The 21,578-nt window shown below is 40.9% G+C and overlaps 1 protein-coding gene across 4 annotated transcripts in view; it reads right to left on the bottom strand.

Moving 5' to 3' along the window:
- The window catches only part of KDM3A (lysine demethylase 3A), a 59,333-nt gene that overhangs the window by 29,666 nt on the left and 8,089 nt on the right, over positions 1–21,578 (bottom strand). For all 4 annotated transcript variants that reach the window (XM_088841356.1, XM_088841355.1, XM_088841358.1 and 1 more), the window contains exons 3-10: positions 20,436–20,591; positions 18,779–18,889; positions 14,755–14,857; positions 13,388–13,512; positions 12,306–12,378; positions 12,114–12,202; positions 4,910–5,073; positions 2,465–2,982 (exon numbers count right to left, since the gene is read on the bottom strand). In XM_088841356.1, the coding sequence (XP_088697482.1) occupies positions 2,465–2,982; positions 4,910–5,073; positions 12,114–12,202; positions 12,306–12,378; positions 13,388–13,512; positions 14,755–14,857; positions 18,779–18,889; positions 20,436–20,591 (1,339 nt within the window). The remainder of the gene's footprint in view (positions 1–2,464; positions 2,983–4,909; positions 5,074–12,113; positions 12,203–12,305; positions 12,379–13,387; positions 13,513–14,754; positions 14,858–18,778; positions 18,890–20,435; positions 20,592–21,578) is intronic.

The following is a 21,578-nucleotide window of genomic DNA, read 5'->3' as shown; positions in this document are numbered from 1 at the left end:
AACCACCTTTGATGCGTCCTGATGCTATCTTTTAAAGCAGGACTAGAGCACACCTTAAAACGCTAAATGGATGCCATTAGGCCTCCAACTTCTTAAACATTCTTATTCAGTGAAAGAGAAAGTAACGAAAGGAGAGAAAATAAAGTAACCGGTAGTTCAGGATGGAATTCCTGAACTACCGGTTACTTTATTTTATATTTTATTTTATAAAATTTTATAATTCCATCCTGATACTGAAAACACATCACCCTTTGAATGAAACCAGGTTTTCCCAAGCTGAGTCCAGAGATTATTTTACAACTGTTTTGCCTGGGCTTAAAAGAGGAAATATCTAGAAATAAGCAAGCTGAATTATCTAAAGCTAGCTCTGTATTGAGGAGTGCAGCGGTTGATCCCTCATCAATGATTCTCTTAACTCAGAACTGAACCAAGGGAAAAAAAGCAATACTGACTTCTGAGAAGCCATGCATCTACCAAATAGAAAAAACTCCAGCTTGTTTTTGTTCCCTAACTCCTAAGTAAGGTCACAGAGTGGAGAAGCAGTGTCCAGTAGTCTTTCCATATCCACAAGCAATACTGGTGGGAACAGTACAGAGATCTCAGTAGGCTTCTAATCACAATGTCTTACTCCTCAGCCAGAAGTCCCAGTAGACAGCACACAGCAGGATGTGACAAAGCCTCTCATTTCCCTCAAAATCATTTTAGTTGGAACAGAGTTGTACAACATATTAAGCAAGACAAAGGCGGACTCTGAAACTCACTTCTGTATCTATAATGTGTTTACTAGTCTAGAAGTTTTACTGCTTCTTCACATAATATTAAAATAATTTGCCTTGAAAACTAGCTGAATGTGAAGGTTGGTGACTCAAAAAGAATAAAGAAATAGAACAGGGACATGGTCATGAATATTCACTTTCTTGGGGAGTTACATAACTTTTGAGGAACAGTATAATCTTATGCAATTAATTTTATGCAAATTATCAGCAATATCAACTTCAACCTCAAGAATGAAGAAGCTGGGTTAGAAGAATTACTCAGCAAAGAAAGTTCTTTTCCAGCTCCTCCAACTGTACTTCAGGAAGACCCCCAGTCAAATCCACCCATCCTGCTCTCTAGTTTCAGAGCCCTGCAGGAAGAGCTAGTGTGTGGATTATCCATTTGTTATTTATCCAGATGAATAGCATTTTTATTAAGTGTTTTTCAAGTTTTTTTTATACCCAGTTGACATCTATCAAATCTATTTTTAAACTGAACCTTTTGACATACTGGAGCCATTTAGCTCTGTTACTTCTAGTAAGAGAGCTTCTAGTAACTCCCATCACTGAAATGCATCCCCAAACTTATAAGTATTGTGAAATACAATGTACCATTTTCTCTATAAGAAGAGCACTGAGTTCTAAACTGTGTGTGCAAAGGGACTTCCCTGGCAGTCCAGTGGTTGGGACTCTGCTTCCACTGCAAGGGGCACGGGTTCAAGCCCTTGTTGGGGAACTAAGATCCCACATGCTGTGTGGTGTGGCCAAAAAATTTAAAAACAAACAAACAAAAATCGCGGGTGCAGCAGGACCTTCCCTTAAGCAAAGAGGGGAGTCCTAAGTTAGCACTGTCCCCTAAATTCTTTAACTAAGTCTCTTTGCTAGAGGAGGTGATGCAATTCTTTTTTAAAAACTTCAAATCTGAACTATACTTGTGTGAGCATAAAACTTTAATCACTTTCTTCTCTCCAACATAGATGTTACAGAAAAATCAGTTTTGGAATGACGATAAAGCAATCAGATCACTTCAGAATTTTTTTCAAAATTTTCTTACAGCCAAAAACTGGGACCCACCTAAATCACATGGTAAATGCATTGGACTGCAAGGAGATCCAACCAGTCCATTCTAAAGGAGATCAATCCTGGATGTTCATTGGAAGGACTGATGCTAAAGCTGAAACTCCAATACTTTGGCCACCTCATGCGACGAGTTGACTCACTGGAAAAGACTCTGATGCTGGGAGGGATTGGGGGTGGGAGGAGACGGGGATGACAGAGAATGAGATGGCTGGATGGCATCACCGACTCAATGGACATGAATCTGAGTGAACTCCGGGAGTTTGTGATGGACAGGGAGACCTGGCGTGCTGTGATTCATGGGGTTGCAGAGTCGGACACGACTGAATGACTGAACTGAACTGAACTGCACCTTTAAAATGCTGACAGACATCTACAACTAATGCGCTTGGTAAAACTGTTGGTATGAACCCATGTGTCTCACAGCTCTTCTGTGTTTCCATATACATAGAACCAATTCCACCAAAATATGAGCAGTAATCATTTCTCAGAAGATTTAGGGGTTTTTATTTTCTTCTTTGAACTTTTTCTACCATCATTTTCCTATTATTTTCTCATAAGGTAAGAAGAAAATGTATGTACTGACAATCGTTTCTTACCTTTTACCAATAAACACATGCAGAAACACTCACCATTCTGGAATTTATTGTTGCTTCTTGTACAGCAGCTTTCAGGATCTACTTTTGCTGAAGATGCCTTTATATTCTGTGACTGGCAGCCTAAAGTTGAAGGTTCTCCCCTTTTTTCTACGCAACTATTAGGACTGTTACTATTGACAGCTGCTTTCTCTTCTGGCTTCTTTGAAAGGACATCAGATGTGGAAGGTGCATGTTCAAAATGCTTCTGCAGTTCAGGAGTGTTGGTGATTTCCAATTCTGCCACAGAAGACGCCTTTATTGGTAGGCACTCCTTAGGAGGATCAATCGATGATGGAGGAAGAGATTCCACACTGCTTTCCTCATCAGTGCTGGTCTTCAGCTCAGAACAGCTTCCCTTTGGTTCACTCAGGGTTTTTAAGTCTCCAGTTTCAATCTGAGAGGACTTTGAAGAGAGCAACTCTACTTTGCAGGCAACATCTGGTTTTGTTCTCAGTATTTCAGGCTTTGTATTTAGACAGGAAGAAAGTTCTGGTAAAATCTGTTTATGACATCTGAAAAAGATTAATATGGAAAACTAGCATCTAGGCCTCTTTCATCTCTTCCCTACCTCCCAAAAATAATCGCTTGCTTCCCTAAAGTAACCAGTATGTAAGAGAAAAGAAAACTGCTTATATCAGAGAATTCAGGATAGGTTTCTGTGGGCTGGAGTTAAAAGTAATCAGTCAATGGCTATGCAAAAATATCTTAAGACACTAAGAAAAACACAACCCTAAATTCTATCTGCATGTTCTCATAGTTAACTACTTCATGTTAGTTCTATTTCTTACAGCAAAATGAACCTTAGCTTTCCCTCAAAACAGAATATCACATGAAACCAAAATCACCAGCAGCATAAAACTCCATCTATGAACATGTTACCAGCCTAGGCACTGGACAATCTCATGCTTGTTTGGTCAGTGATCAGAACCCAAAGCAAAGAGAAGAGCCAGCTGATGATGTGCTTGTTCACAGAACAATCTGGTACCCTCTCCACCCCTAATAGGGGTTTATCCTTAAAGAATTTTTGTTTCTCTGAAATTTGTCCTAAAGTTCTTTTCTCAGCAGAATGCAAAGTCCTTGTTCCACCTCTTACACTAGTTTTCCTGCCTCTACCAAAGGATCTCATCCTGGAGAAGTTCTCATTGACGCACTCATGCTGTTGAGTTGCTCAGTCGTGTCTGATTCTTTGTGACTCCATGGACTGTAGCCCACCAGGCTCCTCTGTCCATGGGATTCTCCAGGCAGGAATACTGGAGTGGGTTGCCATTCCCTTCTCCAGAGATTCTTCCCAACCCAGAGATCAAACCCAAGTCTCCTGTATTGGCAGGCAGATTCTTTACCAATGAGCCACCTGGGAAGCACTCATACTAGACATCTTTGCTTGGGTTCGACCAAACTTACTGTTCCCTCTTTCTACTCTGAATAAACAACCTCCCCCCACCCTGCCCTCTCTCTGACTGTTCCGTGGTCATCCTCTAAGCTCCCTCCCTGGCAGCCTGCTGTCCTCCCCGTGAACTGGTGTGCTCATGAACTCTCCCATTTACTACAGTGGTCTTCCAAGCCCACTTTTCTACACCAGTTTCTGAGCCCTATCTTAAGGCTTTACAACTGCTTACACAGGTCACCACCCCTCCTAAAAAAGATCCTTCCCTTAACACTCATCTCTCCATTAATCTTGTGGCCACTTTAAATTTCTGATTAGATTTTACATTTCTTATTCCACTATCTTCTGTAAATAAATAACTGTAAGTCATAACTACTACTTCCTTGATTTTGTCTTACTATTTTCTCTACTGCTACATCTCTCAGCTATAGTTGAGGTCCAGGCTGATGAAGTTCATTCACTGGAACCCTGTCTCCCTCTACCCCATACTCCCACGGATCTCAGGCTTCCACACACAACCAATTGGCTCCCCTTTCCTTGGAAAGTGGACATCTATTCTCCAGCTGTTTGTAGTATTTCGGTGGACCATTCTCTCTATACAAAGGTAAGAAAGCCCCTCTTTCCTCATACGCCTTTCTTTTCTGTGACCTGTTGTATGTAGGTCTGTATGCCAACTACATGTATCACCTCTGAAGGCACATAACCAACTGGAAACTCTAACCTCCCCTAACAACCTGAGATACACTGACCGGTAGGTCGTTACATCAAATTTTCACTGCACGAACACTCTCTCTAAACAATGAACGTAGGGTCAATCTTGCCACCCAAGCAATGTCAGCTCAGAAAGAACCATGGCTAAAATAACCCTTCTGTATTATGGTTAAACGTCTGTATGGGCTTCCCTGGTGGTACTAGTGGTAAAAGAATCTGCCCACCAATGCAGGAGATGTAAGAGATGCAGGTTTGATCCCTGGGTTGAGAAGATTCCCTGGAAGAGGAAATGGCAACCCATTCCAGTGGGTTGCAAGATTAAACATCTTTATCTTCTGACTCACCCCTGAGGGATTTTTGCTCCAAGGTTTGGTGGAGAGTTGGCGGCTTGGGGAGTGTTCTGCTGTCTCGGGTCCTTACTTGGCGGAGTAGCTGCAGTACAACCAAGTAGTATCTCCTTAAAAACTGTTGTGGGAACAGACTGTACAGGACACACACTGGGAGAGGCCTAAAAGATACCAAAGCAAGCAAATGTTAACAGGGAAGCCCCTAGTGGCAGAATTACAAAATGCTTGCAAGATTCAAATTTATTTGCTTGGTTTAGTTGTCAACAAGCACAATACCACCACCAAATAAAAAGAAAAGAACAGGAGAACAATGAATAAATCACAAATTAAGGAGTTATACCTGAGGGCTATCAAATAAGTCACTCCAGCTTTTCACAAAACTTGAGTCTTCCTAGAAAAGACCACAAGTTGATCTTTTACAGACCTCTGAATGCCAGGAAAATGCAGCCATGTGGCAATTACTTGACTAGTGCAATGCACTGAAGTGAGCTTTTTATCGACTATCTTCAAATGGTGGCAGCTTCACATGCATTCACTTCAGCATTACTGAGTGCCCACTACGCACTTACTGCGAGGACTGGCAGGAGACCAGACCACATAGGGCTCTTGCAGGCAGTGGAGCCTACTGGGAACCAACATAAGCCTTTACAATGCAATAAAGGTTGAGGACATGGTTCTTGCTTGTAAGTGGCTCATCAAGTCACAAAGGTCATCCCAAGCTGCAAAAAATATCAAGTCATGACAGGCCTGTGGGACAAAGTTAAGACACTTGTCCCCTTCCCTTTTTGTGTACTTTTTACCTTTACAAAAATATGAGTAACAGACCAACTACTTCCCAGTTTACACGATCCAAAAAAATAAAACTTCCCACCATGGAAAGAGAAGGAAGAGATTAAACTCAACTTCAGACAACTGAACATTCTATGGCTAAACCAGGTGAAATCCACAGACCATTTTCACCACCCTCTTCGCATGTGTGTAAATTTAAAGTCACTTGTCCTTTTCAATCATTATCTCTTTCAGTGACCTTTACATTCACTTTGCCACCAGATCTAAACTTGTAGAATCTTTTAAGTGTCTTCATCTTCTAGTTACTAACTCCTAAAATATGATGTAGAACTTCTCTTAGTAAGAGTTTTTAAAACCACAGTTTTTAAAACCTCACAATTCTGAATGTAAACCATGTAGCCTACATCTGAATCTTCTTAGCAGACATTTACTTTGATGGCCTTGAAAATACTGTCTAGTATATATGCTAAATAAAAACATCTGAAAAATAAGAATTTACTTAATCAACATTAAAGTTCTGGCACAGCTTTCCGCTATTTCAAGGTGCTAAGTTATCTGATCGTGTATTACACTATGTGAACTCAGTTTTGGTTAAATATTAGCTTAGTGTTTCCCAGAAGGATCTTTGAGGGGAGGCTTTGGCCAGTTTAAGGACATCCCTGGGATAGCCAAACTTTCCCTCTTTGGGCCTCAGTTTCCTCATTTTTAAAATGAACTAAGGAAATAAGATATTTTTATTTTCTTACAATATCCATTGAACTGCTGGAGCCAGAAAACCCTCCATCTCATTTCCTTTATCAATCAACCAGAAAATTCTGCCTCTATTTCCAAAATGTTTGTGGAATCTATCAACTTCTTTCCAGGCCACCCCTACCACCATCTTTCCCCTAGACTATCACTAACTGGCCTGACCTCCTTCCATTTTTGCCTGAACCTTTTGCCTCTTCTCTGAAGTTAAAATTCTACCACAGAGCAACCTTTATATAACATAAATCAGTCACTGCACTGCTGACTAGAATTCTACATCGTCTGGTCTCTGCCAACCCCCTCGCCTCATATTACTCCATTTGTTAAAGGTGCTCCAACTAAACTGGCTTCCTTTCTGGTCTCCAAAGGTTCTAAGCTCTTTTTTGCCTGCACCTTTGTACTTGCTATTTCCCTCTGGGTCTGGATATTTTCATGTGGCTGGTCCCACCCTTCAGCCTCAAAGCTGCTCAACTGTCACCTTAGAATCTCTGATCACTCTTTCCAAAGCAGTGTCCCAAAGCATCACTGCCTTACACTTTATATTACCATGTTTCTATCTTCCACTGTACTAACACACTGTGCAAGCACCTTAAGTTACTATTTTTTTTTTACTGTCAGTCTCTTCACAATGAAATATAAGCTTCTATGGACAGAGACCCTGCTCTTACATCATTGTTAAATCTTTTAAAGCCAGGCACAGAGCAGATGCTCAATAAATGACTGGTGGAGTGCATGAATGGATAAATGCTCTTAGCACTTCTTATTTGAAAACAGTAATAGCTACAACTATATTCTGAGTTAACTCAAGAGCCAAGCAGTAATGTTCACAAATGTCTGCTGCTGCTGCTAAGTCGCTTCAGTCGTGTCCGACTCTGTGCGACCCCATAGACGGCAGCCCACCAGGCTCCCCCGTCCCTGGGATTCTCCAGGCAAGAACACTGGAGTGGGCTGCCATTTCCTTCTCCAGTGCATGAAAGTGAAAAGTGAAAGTGAAGTCGCTCAGTCTTGTCTGATTAGTAGCGACCCCATGGACTGTAGCCCACCAGGCTCCTCTGTCCATGGGATTTTCCAGGCAAGAGTACTGGAGTGGCTTGCCATTGCCTTCTCCGTCACAAATGTCTAGCACATATTAAATGCTAAGTATTAACTGGAAATAGGGATGGAGAACCAGACGGAAGGAAGGAGGATTCTCTTGTTTTTACAGTGGTGCCTCACCATACTAGGCAAAAGTTCTGGAGAGGAATGGCAACAACAGCACAGTGGCCAAGAGTGCTGGGTTTTGGTGTTAGACCCTGGTTGGAATCCAGTCTCTGACACTTGCTAGCACATTATTTAAGCTCTCTGAGCTTCAGTTTCCTCAGTTGTAATGAGGAGTAATAAAGGAGAGCAATGAGAAAAAAGGCAAGTAATGAAGCATACTGTATACGGCAGGGCTTTACCACAGTGCCTGGCACATTGATTAGCTATCTCAAAACAGAAACACATCATGCAAAATTCTTCGGTTCAGCCACCATGTGTTAGAATGATCATAACCTGGATCATTTCCTTAAAGAAACTGAAGTAAGTAGATCACTCTATAACTTTCCTAGTTTAGCTTAACAGGCACAGGACTCTGATTCCAAACCCGTCTCCACGTGCACACCGCTGCACTGGCCTCTGACTTGACAAAGGTCAAAGTTTCTTCTTACCTGAAGAGTTTTCCCTGAAGGTCTTCTATACCAGTCATGGCAATAGTTCCTCCCTGCCAGCAGACGGAGATAATATAATTGAGTGTATAATGATATTCCAAAAAGGATACTGCTGGCTCATACTATTCAGCAGACTGTCTCAATTAACCAGGCAACATCCTAACTCTGAGGAATAGTCTGCTAGGCAGAGAAGACCTTCAAGGAGCCAGATGCTACTGGCAAACAGGTTCACCTTATCTTATCCAGAGGCATTCATCAAGGCAATAAAGAGTCTCATCTACCTAATCCTAAACTCCTGTCACCCAAAGACTACCAACTCTGCACACATCCAACATATCTGCAAAGTGGAAACACAGTGAGACATGCACCAAGTGTGTTACTGTACTCACCTTTCACTCACACATTTAAATGAACTCTCTTTCTCTCCCCCCGTCTTTCTTTACCTCTCCATCTCTCCTGATATTTAGGCTAGCCAGTGTTTCCAAGAACTTGTCTGATTACAAGAATGACCCATGACAAAGAAGAATATTTACTGACATGGAAAAACATTCACAATATACTATGGAATCATGGAAGCTACACAAGAGTATGGCTTTTACTTATTTATTTTCTAAAGCCTCTATGAATATACAGGAAAAAGAAAAACAAAAACAGGAGGAGGATAGGTATTCCAAAATGTGAATATTGAGTCTCTGAAAAATGTGATTATCAGTGATCTTTTCTTTACTATGCTTTTCTAGGTTACCTATTTTTAAATGAGAGTTAACTTTTTAAAAAAAATGTAAGAATCTTTATTTTGAAAATAAGTGCAATGGAAAGGAGAATAACTTTTTATAATTAAAAATACACTAATAATTTCTAAAACATCAATACCCAGGTAAAAATTTACCATCTCCAACTTCCTTTAGAATGAGAAGATAAGTAGAATAAGTCTTTTGTTTGTTGAGGCAAGGAATACGGCTTTATTTGGAAAGTCAGCTGACTGAGAAGATGGCAGACTAATGTCTCAAAATAACCATCTTCTAGGATAGGTCATGAGTTTGAGTGAACTCTGGGAGTTGGTGATGGACAGGGAGGCCTGGCGTGCTGTGATTCATGGGGTCGCAAAGAGTCAGACACGACTGAGTGACTGAACTGAACTGAACTGAGGATAGGTCTTATGAGCTGAAACAGACATGCTTTTATACATCAAATTTATTTTCACATTTTAGATGTAAAAGTTAAGGCTCAAATAGGTTGAGGGACTTATCTCCCAGCCAAAGTTCAGGCCTTTTTGAAAATAGATTCTACTGTTCCCAGTAATCAGTTCATACAAACCTACTGAGCTGGATAAGATGCTGACAGACAGCAAAGACATGCTCCCTGTCCTTCAAGAGTGGGAGTCAGTAAAGATTATCATACTGAGTGAAATAAGTCAGAGAAAGAAGGAAAAATACTGTATGACACCCCTTATACATGGAATCTAAAAAGAAATGATACCAATGAACTTACAAAACAGACTCACAGACACAGAATGAATTTATGGTGCCTGTACACACTGCTGTATTTAAAATGGATAACCAACAAAGACCTATTCTATAGCACATGCAACTCTGCTCAGCGTAATGTGGCAGTCTGGATGGGAGGAGAGTTTGGGGGAGAATGGAGACCTGTACATGTATGGCTGAGTCTCTCTGCTGTTCACCTGAAACTATTACAACATTGTTAATTGGGTATACCCCAATACAAAATAAAAAGTTTTTTTTTAAAGATGAATTTTTAATAATATTAAAGCATAAAAGACTAATATTTTATTGATCCACAGATCAGCTTCTAATCTATGAATATGATATATTTTTATTAATTTGTGGCTTCATTCAATAGTTTCATGATTGTCTCCATTAAAAAAAAAGTGTGAGTCAGGAAGAGAGGATCACTTGCATATGTATGTTACTATATTTTACAGGCACTACGTGGACTTCAAGGTCATAAATTTACTTGCTCAGTTGCCTATCACTTCACTGATAAACTTGACGCTTTGAAGAAATGGCACCTTTCCCAACAGGACGTCCCCAGTGACCCCAGTCACACTTGTACCCCAGGTTGATTCCTCCATGATCCATTAGGATGCCATTTCCTGAGTCATGGTCCCCCACCTCAACAGAACATCATGTGGCTCTCCTTTTCATCTCACTGTTTACACTGATGCCTTCTCTATGACAGACAACACTCAAATAACTTCTCCAAATTGCCCTTTATTATCTCTATCCAAGACTGCTAACAATTTATCCAATGCCAAAACCTGACAGGTTACTCTTCTGTTTCTCTTTCAGCTTCTAATACCCTGGATCACTTTGACAATATCCCATGAGCTTACCTCTAAGAGGCAGTAATCACTTGCCTGACATCCTCAATTTACAATCCTTACTACACTACTTCAATCTGGTAAATGTTAAGGCAAAATGAAAAGGGAGTAATATTAATTTCCGAAATGACCTCTCCATTCTTTCCGGAACTACCTGAGGTCAAGCCTTCACATATGGAAGAAAGACAGAGGTACTAGATACCTTGGTTTACAAAGTTTCTGCTCAAGTATCAAAGCTCCTGTGGCCTTACATAGGCTTAAGATTCAGGAAAGTCAATCATCCTAGCCACCCAGATTTCTTTAGTATTTGTGTGGTATGTGCTTGCTGTGGTTCTAGTTGATGTTGTAGTCCAGTCTGCCCTGAATTCAGAATCTCAGATTCATTCAATGACTCTGACCACTCTCATGCCATCTCTCCTTGCCCTCTTCCTCCAGATGCCTTAATTTCCCTCCAAAATGCTGCCAACAACCTCAACTTGGTCAATTTTAAAATTCTAAACTCCAGCCTGGAGCAGAGCATCATAAAGGCATTTTTGACGATTATAACACAGTAACATATCCATGTAACTTAAGTACATTTGGATAACTAAGTTGTGAGAAAGTTATCTGTACTGTAATAAGACCTAAGGATTCAACTAACTCACTTAAAGAGCCTGTAGTTTTTTAACCCAGATTTCAAATTTTGACCCTGGTATTTATACTCCTTTGAGAAGTTTATCCCAGTCCTCCATCCCCATAAAGGCTAGTCTGTCTAGCCCAATCTTTTGGGAATTCTGACTAAAACTGTCCCAGTGTGTACACTGTGATGTTCTAAAGACATATACTAGTAATTACAAAGCATAATATAACAAAGCATTTGACCTACTCTGGGATATAGGTTAAAACAATGGTAGAGATGTTAGGTGAGGCTCCCCCAAGGAAGCAATATCACATTAGAAAGATACATGGGAGTTAATTAGAATGAAGACAGCATTAGAAGAGAAAGGGGAACAACAAGTCCTGAGGTTGGAGAGAACATGAGGAACCTGAAGAGCTAAAGCAGACCAGCTTCTCCACAGCATGGAAGAGAGGGAAAAGCTGACAGTCTTTAAGTTTCTTGATCCAAATTCTAACTACTTCAGGAGGATAGAAGTAAATCCAGTACTTGAGTTCAACAGTGCCACTCATAGAAGCCTGTACTTTTCTCTGCAGAAATTAGTTATGGCAAACCAACCGCTTCCTTCAAAAAGCAAGTATGTTGGTTCACCCACCAATCCAGACCTATTATCCAGGTGGGAGTCCTATTTCAACACCAATCTACTCAGAACTCTAAGGTTCCTCCCCTCTTCTCATGGATGGTATTCTTTTGATTTGATACACACAACTCAATTTATCTTTAAAAACACTTCCATGTGGTGGAATTGTCAAATCTACTGAGGATTTTCAGCAAACATCAAAAATAGTGAACCAGAAACTTATATTATCTCCATCTGCTTGAGCACAGAAATTATGACCAAGATCTGGGACTAGCAGAGAGCAGACACAACAGCACCGACAAGCAGAGAAGACAGCCTTAACACACTAAACATACTGGCCATGCACTGCAAGAATTAAGGAGAGCTTCACACAAGTGACAGAAAAAAAGCAAGGCTACCTCAGAGCATGATTTTGCCTGTTTGGAAACCAGGTTTCCATTATTCTCCGAAGACTTGCGTTTCACAGCTCCCATTCTTGTAGAATTACCTAAAATAATTAAAAACAGGTAAGTCAGCCTCCCTGTTTCTCTTAAGGTTAGAAGGATGAAGAGGAAAGAAGAACAAAACTTTTAATCAAACAGTTATCTTACCACATGTCACGAAGTTATCATGGACAACTTCAACATGAATCAATGATGGATCCACGATTTTCAGTGCCGGAATCTTAAGAAAAAACAAAACAAAGATACCAGGAAATTTAAAAAATGCTCAGGAATATACCATATTCCATGGTAATATACCATATACCATGGTAATATACCAGAAATTACCTCTATCACTCAGTCGTGTCCCGACTCTTTGCAACCCCATGGACCATAGCCTGCCAGGCTCCTCTGTCCATGGGATTCTCCAAGCAAAAATACTGGAGTGGGTTGCCAACCTCTTCTCCAGAGGATCTTCCTGACCCAGGTATCATCGAAATTAGGTCTCCTGCATTGCAGGCGGGTTTTTAACCGTCTGGGCCACTAGGGAAACTAGTTAACAATAGGGGTTTCTTACATATAATTTCTTTTTAAAAAATAACTGATTTTTTTTCTACTCTGATATTTTAATATAAAATAACAAAGGTATTTAGCTCCTATGTGAAAGTAAAAGTGTTAGTCACTCAGTCGTGTCTGACTTTTTGCGACCCCATGGACCGTAGCCACCAGGCTCTTCTGTCCATGGAATTTCTCCAGGCAAGAATACTGGAGTAGGTTGCCAATCCCTTCTTGAGGGGATCTTCCCGATCCAGGGATCGAACCCAGATCTCCTGCTTTACAAGCAGGAAATTCTTTACTGTCTGAGCCACCAGAGAAGCCCCATTTAGCTCTTATGCTGCTGCTGCATCACTTCAGTCGTGTCCGACTCTATGTGACCCCATAGACAGAAGCCCACCAGGCTCCCCTGTCCCTGGGATTCTCCAGGCAAGAACACTGGAGTGGGTTGCCATTTCCTTCTCCAATGTGTGAAAGTGAAAAGTGAAAGTGAAGTCGCTCAGTCTTGTCCAACCCTTAGCGTCCCACGGACTGCAGCCTACCAAGCTCCTCCATCCATGGGATTTTCTAGGCAAGAGTACTGGAGTGGCTTGTCATTGCCTTCTCCGATTTAGCTCTTATAAGATACTATAATTCCTTTTTATAATTATCTTACCCTGTCAACTTATCTTACATGCAATTATCATCATCTTTACCTCCTCACAGTTGACTTGAAGAGTTTTTGATGTTGGGTTTCCATTTACAATGGTTGCAGAAAACCACTGAGTTGATGGGTCCAAGCTGTAAATTTTTACTTCTGAACCAACTAAATTTTTGTCACCTTAAAAAAAAAAAAAATCCTTAGAGCAATTTGCATTATCTCTAAACAGCACCATTTATCCAGCATAATTTTTCCCCAAGTCTTTAAAAAAACATGCATCAGACAAAAAGGAAACATTTAAAGATGTTGCTATAAAGTTAAGACAGACATTTCAGCAAAGGTAGGAGAAAATGTAAACTTTTCATTTTAAAGCTTCGATTTCCTATTGCTTTATCTTAGACTTGGCAGTATATTTATCCTAGCATCTGTATTAGACCAGGTAGTGTCAGATAATTCATTGAGACCTAACTCACTCTACCATGCAGTTTTAGAGGATCCAAATTCAGGAACCTCGTCAGAACTTCTAAGTCTCCTAAAACATTCACAATTATGAAACTGACCAAGAAAATCAATAACAATAATTGGCAAGATCACCAAATTAATGTTTTACTCATTTTATAAGAATGAAATTCCAAACATATCAAATTTCATGTCAAAATATAGCTGATCTTGTTCAGTATCTACTTCACTTTTATGTTGTTCACATGATCCTCGGGCTTTCCAAATTTCAGAGGCTTTAGAATACATTATAGAATGTAGTCCTCCACTCATCAAGCTGCATGGGAAATGCATCTAAAGAATTACTAAAAATGAGACATTTTAATGAGCAAATGAGTGAGAAGGGCTAAAACACAGCTTCTTACAAACTAATCACTGGTCAACTCATGAGCTATCAGTTCAGTTCAGTTGCTCAGTCGTGTCCGACTCTTTGCGACCCCATGAATCACAGCACACCAGGCCTCCCTGTCCATCACCAAATCCCGGAGTTCACGCAAACCCATGTCCATCGAGTCGGTGATGCCATCCAGCCATCTCATTCTCTGTCGTCCCCGTCTCCTCCCGCCCCCAATCCTTCCCAGCATCAGAGTCTTTTCCAGTGAGTCAACTCGTTGCATGAGGTGGCCAAAGTACTGGAGTTTCAGCTTTAGCATCAGTCCTTCCAATGAACACCCAGGATTGATCTCCTCTAGAATGGACTGGTTGGATCTCCTTGCAGTCCAAGGGACTCTCAAGAGTCTTCTCCAGCACCACAGTTCAAAAGCATCAATTCTTCGACGATCAGCTTTCTTCACAGTCCAACTCTCACATCCATACATGACCACTGGAAAAACCATAGCCTTGACTAGACGGACCTTGGCTGGCAAAGTAATGTCTCTGCTTTTTAATATACTATCTAGGTTCACCAACAGACAATCCACATACCTTGTAAAAGATGGCTTTCATCTAAATGTTTCACAATCAAAGCTTGAAATTCTTTACTGACACTCTGATTATCCATCAGTGAAAGACGGAGACTGTTTACATCCTGAAAAATTGAAAATCATTACATTTCAAGGTAACAAATAAGAACAGTTGTTTAAATTCCAGTGGATATTTCAATTCATTTAATCACAGGGATTAATACAGTGTCAATTAGCCATCTGACAGCAGCAAACCATTGCAACTCCAATGAACTAGACAGGTCAAAGAGTAGGAAACCATCAAATGATCACGAATATAAGGCAGACAGAAGTGAAGCCACTCGAAGCTAAGAGTGAGACAGATACTAAGAATGGCTCAAAGCATAATTTTAAATATGACAAAACTTAGGCTATGGGACATATAATAAGCAAAGTAGCTAGTCATGCCAAAAATACTCTGTATCCCAAACTCTAGGGATTAGGGAAGTCACAGATCCAAATGCAAAGGGCAGAAGACACATACATAAGAAAATACTTAGATCTGTAGTGTCACTTCACTGAAATTCCTCTTTTTAACAACCATTTCACATAGATTCATTTACCTTAACCAGAATTCCAAATGCATTCTTCTTTACAAATGGTAGAAGTGGGGGTGAGGAGGGACAAAAGCTGAATGAACAGCCTAGGTCTTCAGCTAGCCAGTTTTGAAACATTCAATTCTCAGCAGCTGTATTTCTGGCACTATTCCACAGTGTTCTGGCTTTGTGTATATACTCAGTTAGGATAAATGTATACAGACTGTCATTAGGAATAACCTGTCAGACCCGAGAAACCATATAGCACAGAAAGAAGCCTAATACTAGGCCTTCATGCTTTTCTGCATGTGAAATGGGTACACAGTGGCTAAAAATAGTTCATCCATTTCTCCCACTGGGAAGAATAGCCTTTTAGAGAGTCCATGATGAAAAAATTTCTTAAGTAACGTTAAACTGAACTGACGGGCTTCGTAAGAGTGCAACATTAATTACCAGAATGAGCCATGTTTTTGTTTTTTCCCCGTCATGCTACTGCAATTTCAAAAAATGTAAATGTGTTCACCAATTTACAAGGTAGAAGAGCATTAATGGGGAGAGCCATTAACATTAAATGACTCTTTAAGTAAGGTAGAATAATTGGATTCTGCCTAGAAGAGTTTCAAGGGCTCATCAAAGGTGCCAGGTAAATGAGTTGGACACTTCGTCGTTTTTCTTATCCACCTATAACTGAGATGAATGCAATCCAAAAGACAGACATTAGGTTTCAATTCCAACTTCTGCATACCCCAGATAATTTTCAGATTCTCTATTCATTATTCAGGACAAGCCTCCTACTGTGGTAACCACATCAGCCAACCTAGAGTCTCATACAGTAGAAGCCTTACATTATCACCTGCCTCTACAAGAGAATGCCCTGAAGCACTTAACTTTGGAAATCATCATCAGTAGAAGTCAAGAACACATGCAGAGTCACCCTCAATCAGTATTATATTAATAACACTCACACTGACAGCAGAGTGCACCTCCTTGGTGATCTGATCTTTTCAATCTCAAGTAACAAAACTGAGTTCTACTTTAACTGAAAAGATGAGACACATTCAAGATGAAAAATACAACTGTCCCAAAAACAACGCCAAGAAGTAAAAACTACTCTCTTCTCCACAGCCCCTCCTGTATGTTCCTTGGTCCTTAAAAGCACGTATTCCGCATTTCAATGTAGGAAAAATATCAAGGTAACCTTCCTAGCGCGCATGCACATACGCCCAGTCTCTTCAGTCATCGTCTGAATCTTTGTGATCTCATAAACTGTAGCCTGCCAGGCTCCTCCATCCATGGAATTCTCCAGACAAGAATACCGGAGTGGGTTGCCATGCCCTCCTCCAGGGGATCTTCCTGACCCAGAGATCAAACCCGTGTCTCCTGTGGCTCCTGCACAGGAGGCAGATTCCTTACCTCTGAGGCACCAGGGAAGCCCCATCTACCTGATATATGAAGATAACTTGTGCCCACAACTAAGTAACAGCATCTTCCTCTATTTCATTAACCTAAACATTATAAAATAAGGTTCAGAGTATGAATCTTGTTTTCACTCACTTCCAGGATACAGAAATAAAAGTAAGACTTAAGCACAGAAACCTAATGCTTTGGGTTTTCCAACACAGGCCCAGCAATGGCAATGACCCTTGGTCCTAAACTGTCTTGTAGCTCATAAACTGGTTTAATGGTTCTTCAGGCCACAGAAACAAGTTGGGTCACAAAACCAAAGAGGGTGAAGAGGATAACTGACCTTCACAAATGACATCTAAAACAACAAATGTTAACCGTAAGACCAACATTACCCCCAAGGTAGTGATCTGTGGAAGTAATGTGATGTTCTTCCCCTCCCTCCCAACATTTTTATAATAAAGGAAAAAAATAAACATACGAGCAAGACCCAAGAGCCTAAATGTTGTGAAGAAAAAGGTAGTTCTGCAAGCTAACTGGAAGGAATAGGAACACATACACACACTTGATTCATACTGTTTGCGATAGTTCGGTTCAGTTCAGTCGCTCAGTCGTGTCCGACTCTCTGTGACCCCATGAATCACAGCACGCCAGGCCTCCCTGTCCATCACCAACTCCCGGAGTTCACTCAAACTCACGTCCATCGAGTCGGTGATGCCATCCAGCCATCTCATTCTCTGTCGTCCCCTTCTCCTCCCGCCCCCAATCCTTCCCAGCATCAGAGTCTTTTCCAGTGAGTCAACCTGTCGCATGAGGTGGCCAAAGTATTGGAGTTTCAGCTTTAGAATCAGTCCCCACAAACACTGAATTAGTGAATACTGAACCATTCCTAGGGGAACGATGGGGTTAGGTTTCTTGAAGCCTCTGGTCACAAGTGACATCAACCAATCAATACATAACCTTGTTTTATCTGTTTCTGTTGGGAAAATACCCACTTCTCAGTTTTTAATATATATAACTGCATTTATTTGCATGCAAAGTCGCTTTAGTCATGTCCAACTCTGTGCGACCCTATAGACTGAAGCCCATCAGGCTCCTCTGCCCGCCATTCTCCAGGCAAGAATACTGGAGTGGGTTGCCATGCCCTCCTCCAGGGGATCTTCCTGACCCAGGGATCAAACCCAAGACTCCTGAGGCTCCTGCACTGCAAATGGAATCTTTACCCCTGAGCCAGCAGGGAAGTTGTATTATTGCAGTACTAGTGTTCTTGCCTGGAGAATCCCAGGGATGGCGGAGCCTGGTGGGCTGCCCTATGGGGTCACACAGAGTCGGACACGACTGAAGTGACTTAGCAGCAGCAGCAGCAACCTTGAACTCACAGCGACCATACCTCAGAATCAATCATTTAAACCAGAACACATGTTCTCTCTAAGACTCACTTAGGAACAATACAGACCACTTCAGCACTATCCCGGGGGGCCATTTTAAACATTGAATTAACAAACAGCACAGTACTAAATAGACTTTGAAAAGGACACTTGTTTACAGTAGAAGAGATGAAACAAGGCAGAATGGCACCTTATTCAAACCTCAGCTGGGAACAGGTGTCAGACAACTCAAAATTTTCACCATTCTGCACATGTCTGTGAATGACCATAAAAGCACCAAAATACTGATTGGGGGGTTACAAATATATTTTAGCAAGTAAGCAAGTTTCCAAATATAGAATCCTTAAATGATGAGGACTGATATATATGCACACAGATATATGTATATATGAGTAACAGTTAATCTTTTAAAAACTATTTTTGTATTACCTATTTTAAAAATTATTTCATATTACACACAAAAGCCATCAACAGTAGAACCTTTGTCCTTCCAACCCCAATAAACAGTACCAACCCAATGGCTAACATTGATCATTAATGTTTAACATCTGCTTGTAAGATGGGTCCTTTTTTCTGCTAGATATCTGATCTGGAACAATCAACATCAATATGTTAGTTCTCACATTAAAGGAATTTATATTTCTATTTTTAGGGTTTAATATTGGTTCTAATGTTTTACCTGTATAGGCTTTAAAAGGTCTTTAGAAAGAAATACTCTTTGTTGATCTCCTAAAAAGCGAATAGATGTTATGGATCCCAAACCAGCTTTGTCCAGCAGAGATTTGTACATCTGAAACAAAAGAAAATGTTTTGGCATCATAACTGATATTAGTATCATTGTGAAAATGGGGACTGGCAATGTTCCCCACAGAGATGAAACCATTCATTTGTTTATTTACTACCAATATCTCAATAATAACTATTTATGCAACCAAAAGAAGAGCACACAATTTTTATCCAGAATCAATCATTTAAACCAGATACACATTTGAGAGTCATTAACATATAGGTTTGGGTTTACAGATGTATGGCTTGCCCCAAACTTATGCAGAATAGTTTTAAGTTTATTTTTCTGGGGAAATGGGCCATGTTTTAAGCAAATTCTTAACAGATGGGGGAAAAAATACAAAAAGCAAAATACAACTTTAAACAAAACCTTACATCACTCAAAACCCTTCAGGGACTCATCTCATCCATGGGCAAAATCTCAATTTGGTTCACACAGCATGCAGGCCCTTCACAAGCTGGTCAGCCTTTTAATCATCCTCTTGGCCTTTCAACTACCCAAATCTGTCCCAGCTCACCTCTCAAACAGCATTAACTGTCCTCTCCAGATAGAGGGCTCACTCTTTGCCTTTAACTGCACGAGACTTCCAGTGCGGAAATGGCACAATCATATACTGACTCCTGGTGTCTTTAAAGAAATATGAGCTGGGGGAACCTTAAAGATCATGAGACCAAAAGTGGAAACCCTGACAGGGGCCAGGCAACACCTACTATTCAGCTTCAGCCTGCTGTTGCTAAAGGAACTGCTCCAGGCTTTAGAGTGGCCAAATCTTACTGTTCTTTCAATAAGAACAGGGAATCTAGATTTTTAAGAATATTCTCTACATTTTTTTAAGGTAGACAGCTAATTTAGATTTTTTTAAAACACTGCAAGGGGCAAACCAAAAAGATCTATATGTCTGTATATATCTGCAGGTTTCTAATCCTTGACCTAGAAGTTCTCCATATTACCCTCACTCCTTACTCTTCAAGTGAGGAAGTTCAGTTCAGTTCAGTTCAGTCGCTCAGTCGTGTCCGACTCTCCGCGACCCCATGAATCACAGCACGCCAGGCCTCCCTGTCCATCACCAACTCCCGGAGTACACTCAAACTCATGTCCACAGAGTCGGTGATGCCATCCAGCCATCTCATTCTCCGTCGTCCCCTTCTCCTCCCGCCCCCAACCTTTCCCAGCATCAGAGTCTTTTCCAGTGAGTCAACTCGTCGCATGAGGTGGCCAAAGTATTGCAGTTTCAGCTTTAGCATCAGTCCCTCCAATGAACATCCAGGATTGATCTCCTTTAGAATGGACTGGTTGGATCTCCTTGCAGTATAAGGGACTCTCAAGAGTCTTCTCCAACACCCACAAAAGTCAAGGGTCCAGAAATGCAGGCCTCCTAACAGGGCTGACAGGAAATCCTGGGGCTTTTCTGAATCTTCTGCAATGTCATATCTCTGTACTATTATTTTCCAGAAGGCCAACTATAGAAATTACATATAGATTTTCCCTGTTTTGTTCATAATGGATAAAAGAACTTCTCAGGGGTTCAACAAGCCCGAGTTTTACTTACTATTGCAGGCCACTGAACAATTCGCTCAGAAATTTCAGGAGACTTTCGTTCAGCCAAAACCAAGTTATGTTCCACTAAGAAGGCTCTCCTTAGGAGGCTGTAGACATCTATCCATCTTCTCTTCCTCCAAGATTCTCCATCAAACTCCACACACACCTAGAGAAACAGAATTGAAGGAAAGCAGACTTGATTAACAAGAACATGAAAAATGCCTAAGATGAAATTAGACACTGATCAGTCCATTCAGATCTGTTAACTGTGAATATGCTGCTCCCACTCCTGCTCTCTTACTTCCCTTCTCAACCCACAATAAAATAACCAGATATGAGGCTTCCCTGGAAGTCCAGAGGTTAAGAATCCACCTGGTGATACATGTGACAGGAGTTCGACCCCAGTCTGGGAAGATTCCACATGCTGCAGAGCAACTAAGCCCATGTGCCACAACTACCAACACTATGCTCTGGAGCCTGCAAGCCACAACTACTGAGCCCACGTGCTGCAACTACTAAGGCCACACGCCTACAGCATGTGCTCCACGACAAAAGAAGTCAGCACAATGAGAAACCTGTGCACCGCAACTAGAGAGCAGCCTCCGCTCTCCACAGCCAAAGAAAGCTGCGCATAGCCATGAAGACCCACCTCAGTCAAAAATAAATATTAAAAAAAAAAAATTAGTTTAGTCTAAATATCAAGCTTTGGCTCCCAGGCCACTTTGGGAAGTAGAAGTCAAAGGATATGGGGGCCAATCTGTCCTCAAGTAATCTCTGGGAAGACCTAACAGAAAGGAAACCCCATGTAGAAGGTTTTTACATATGTTAATTAGACATCAGAGCTTGGAGAATTCAAAGACAGAAATCTGAAACCCTAAGATGTACTTGTCACAAGGCATTGTAATTCTGTGTTGACACTGTCAGTAAGTTGATGATGACCCCCAACAACACAATCCACCACTGGCTTTCATATTCCTCTGATAGCAGCAGGATTCAGCAAAAGGCATCAATGCTTTGAGTTGAATAAACTGGGAAATTTACCTCAGAGTTTGAACTCCAAGACAACTGTGCTAAATACAGAAGCAAGTAATTGATAAATGACACCAGAATTTTCCTAAACTACCTGTGTAACTTCTTATATGAAAATTAAACT

This window comes from Moschus berezovskii, chromosome 11, assembly GCF_049115385.1.
Source record: "Moschus berezovskii isolate FMDL1 chromosome 11, NW_MosBer_1.0, whole genome shotgun sequence".
In the NCBI taxonomy this organism is placed as follows: Eukaryota; Metazoa; Chordata; class Mammalia; order Artiodactyla; family Moschidae; genus Moschus; species Moschus berezovskii.
This window is presented reverse-complemented; position numbering and strand designations above follow the sequence as displayed.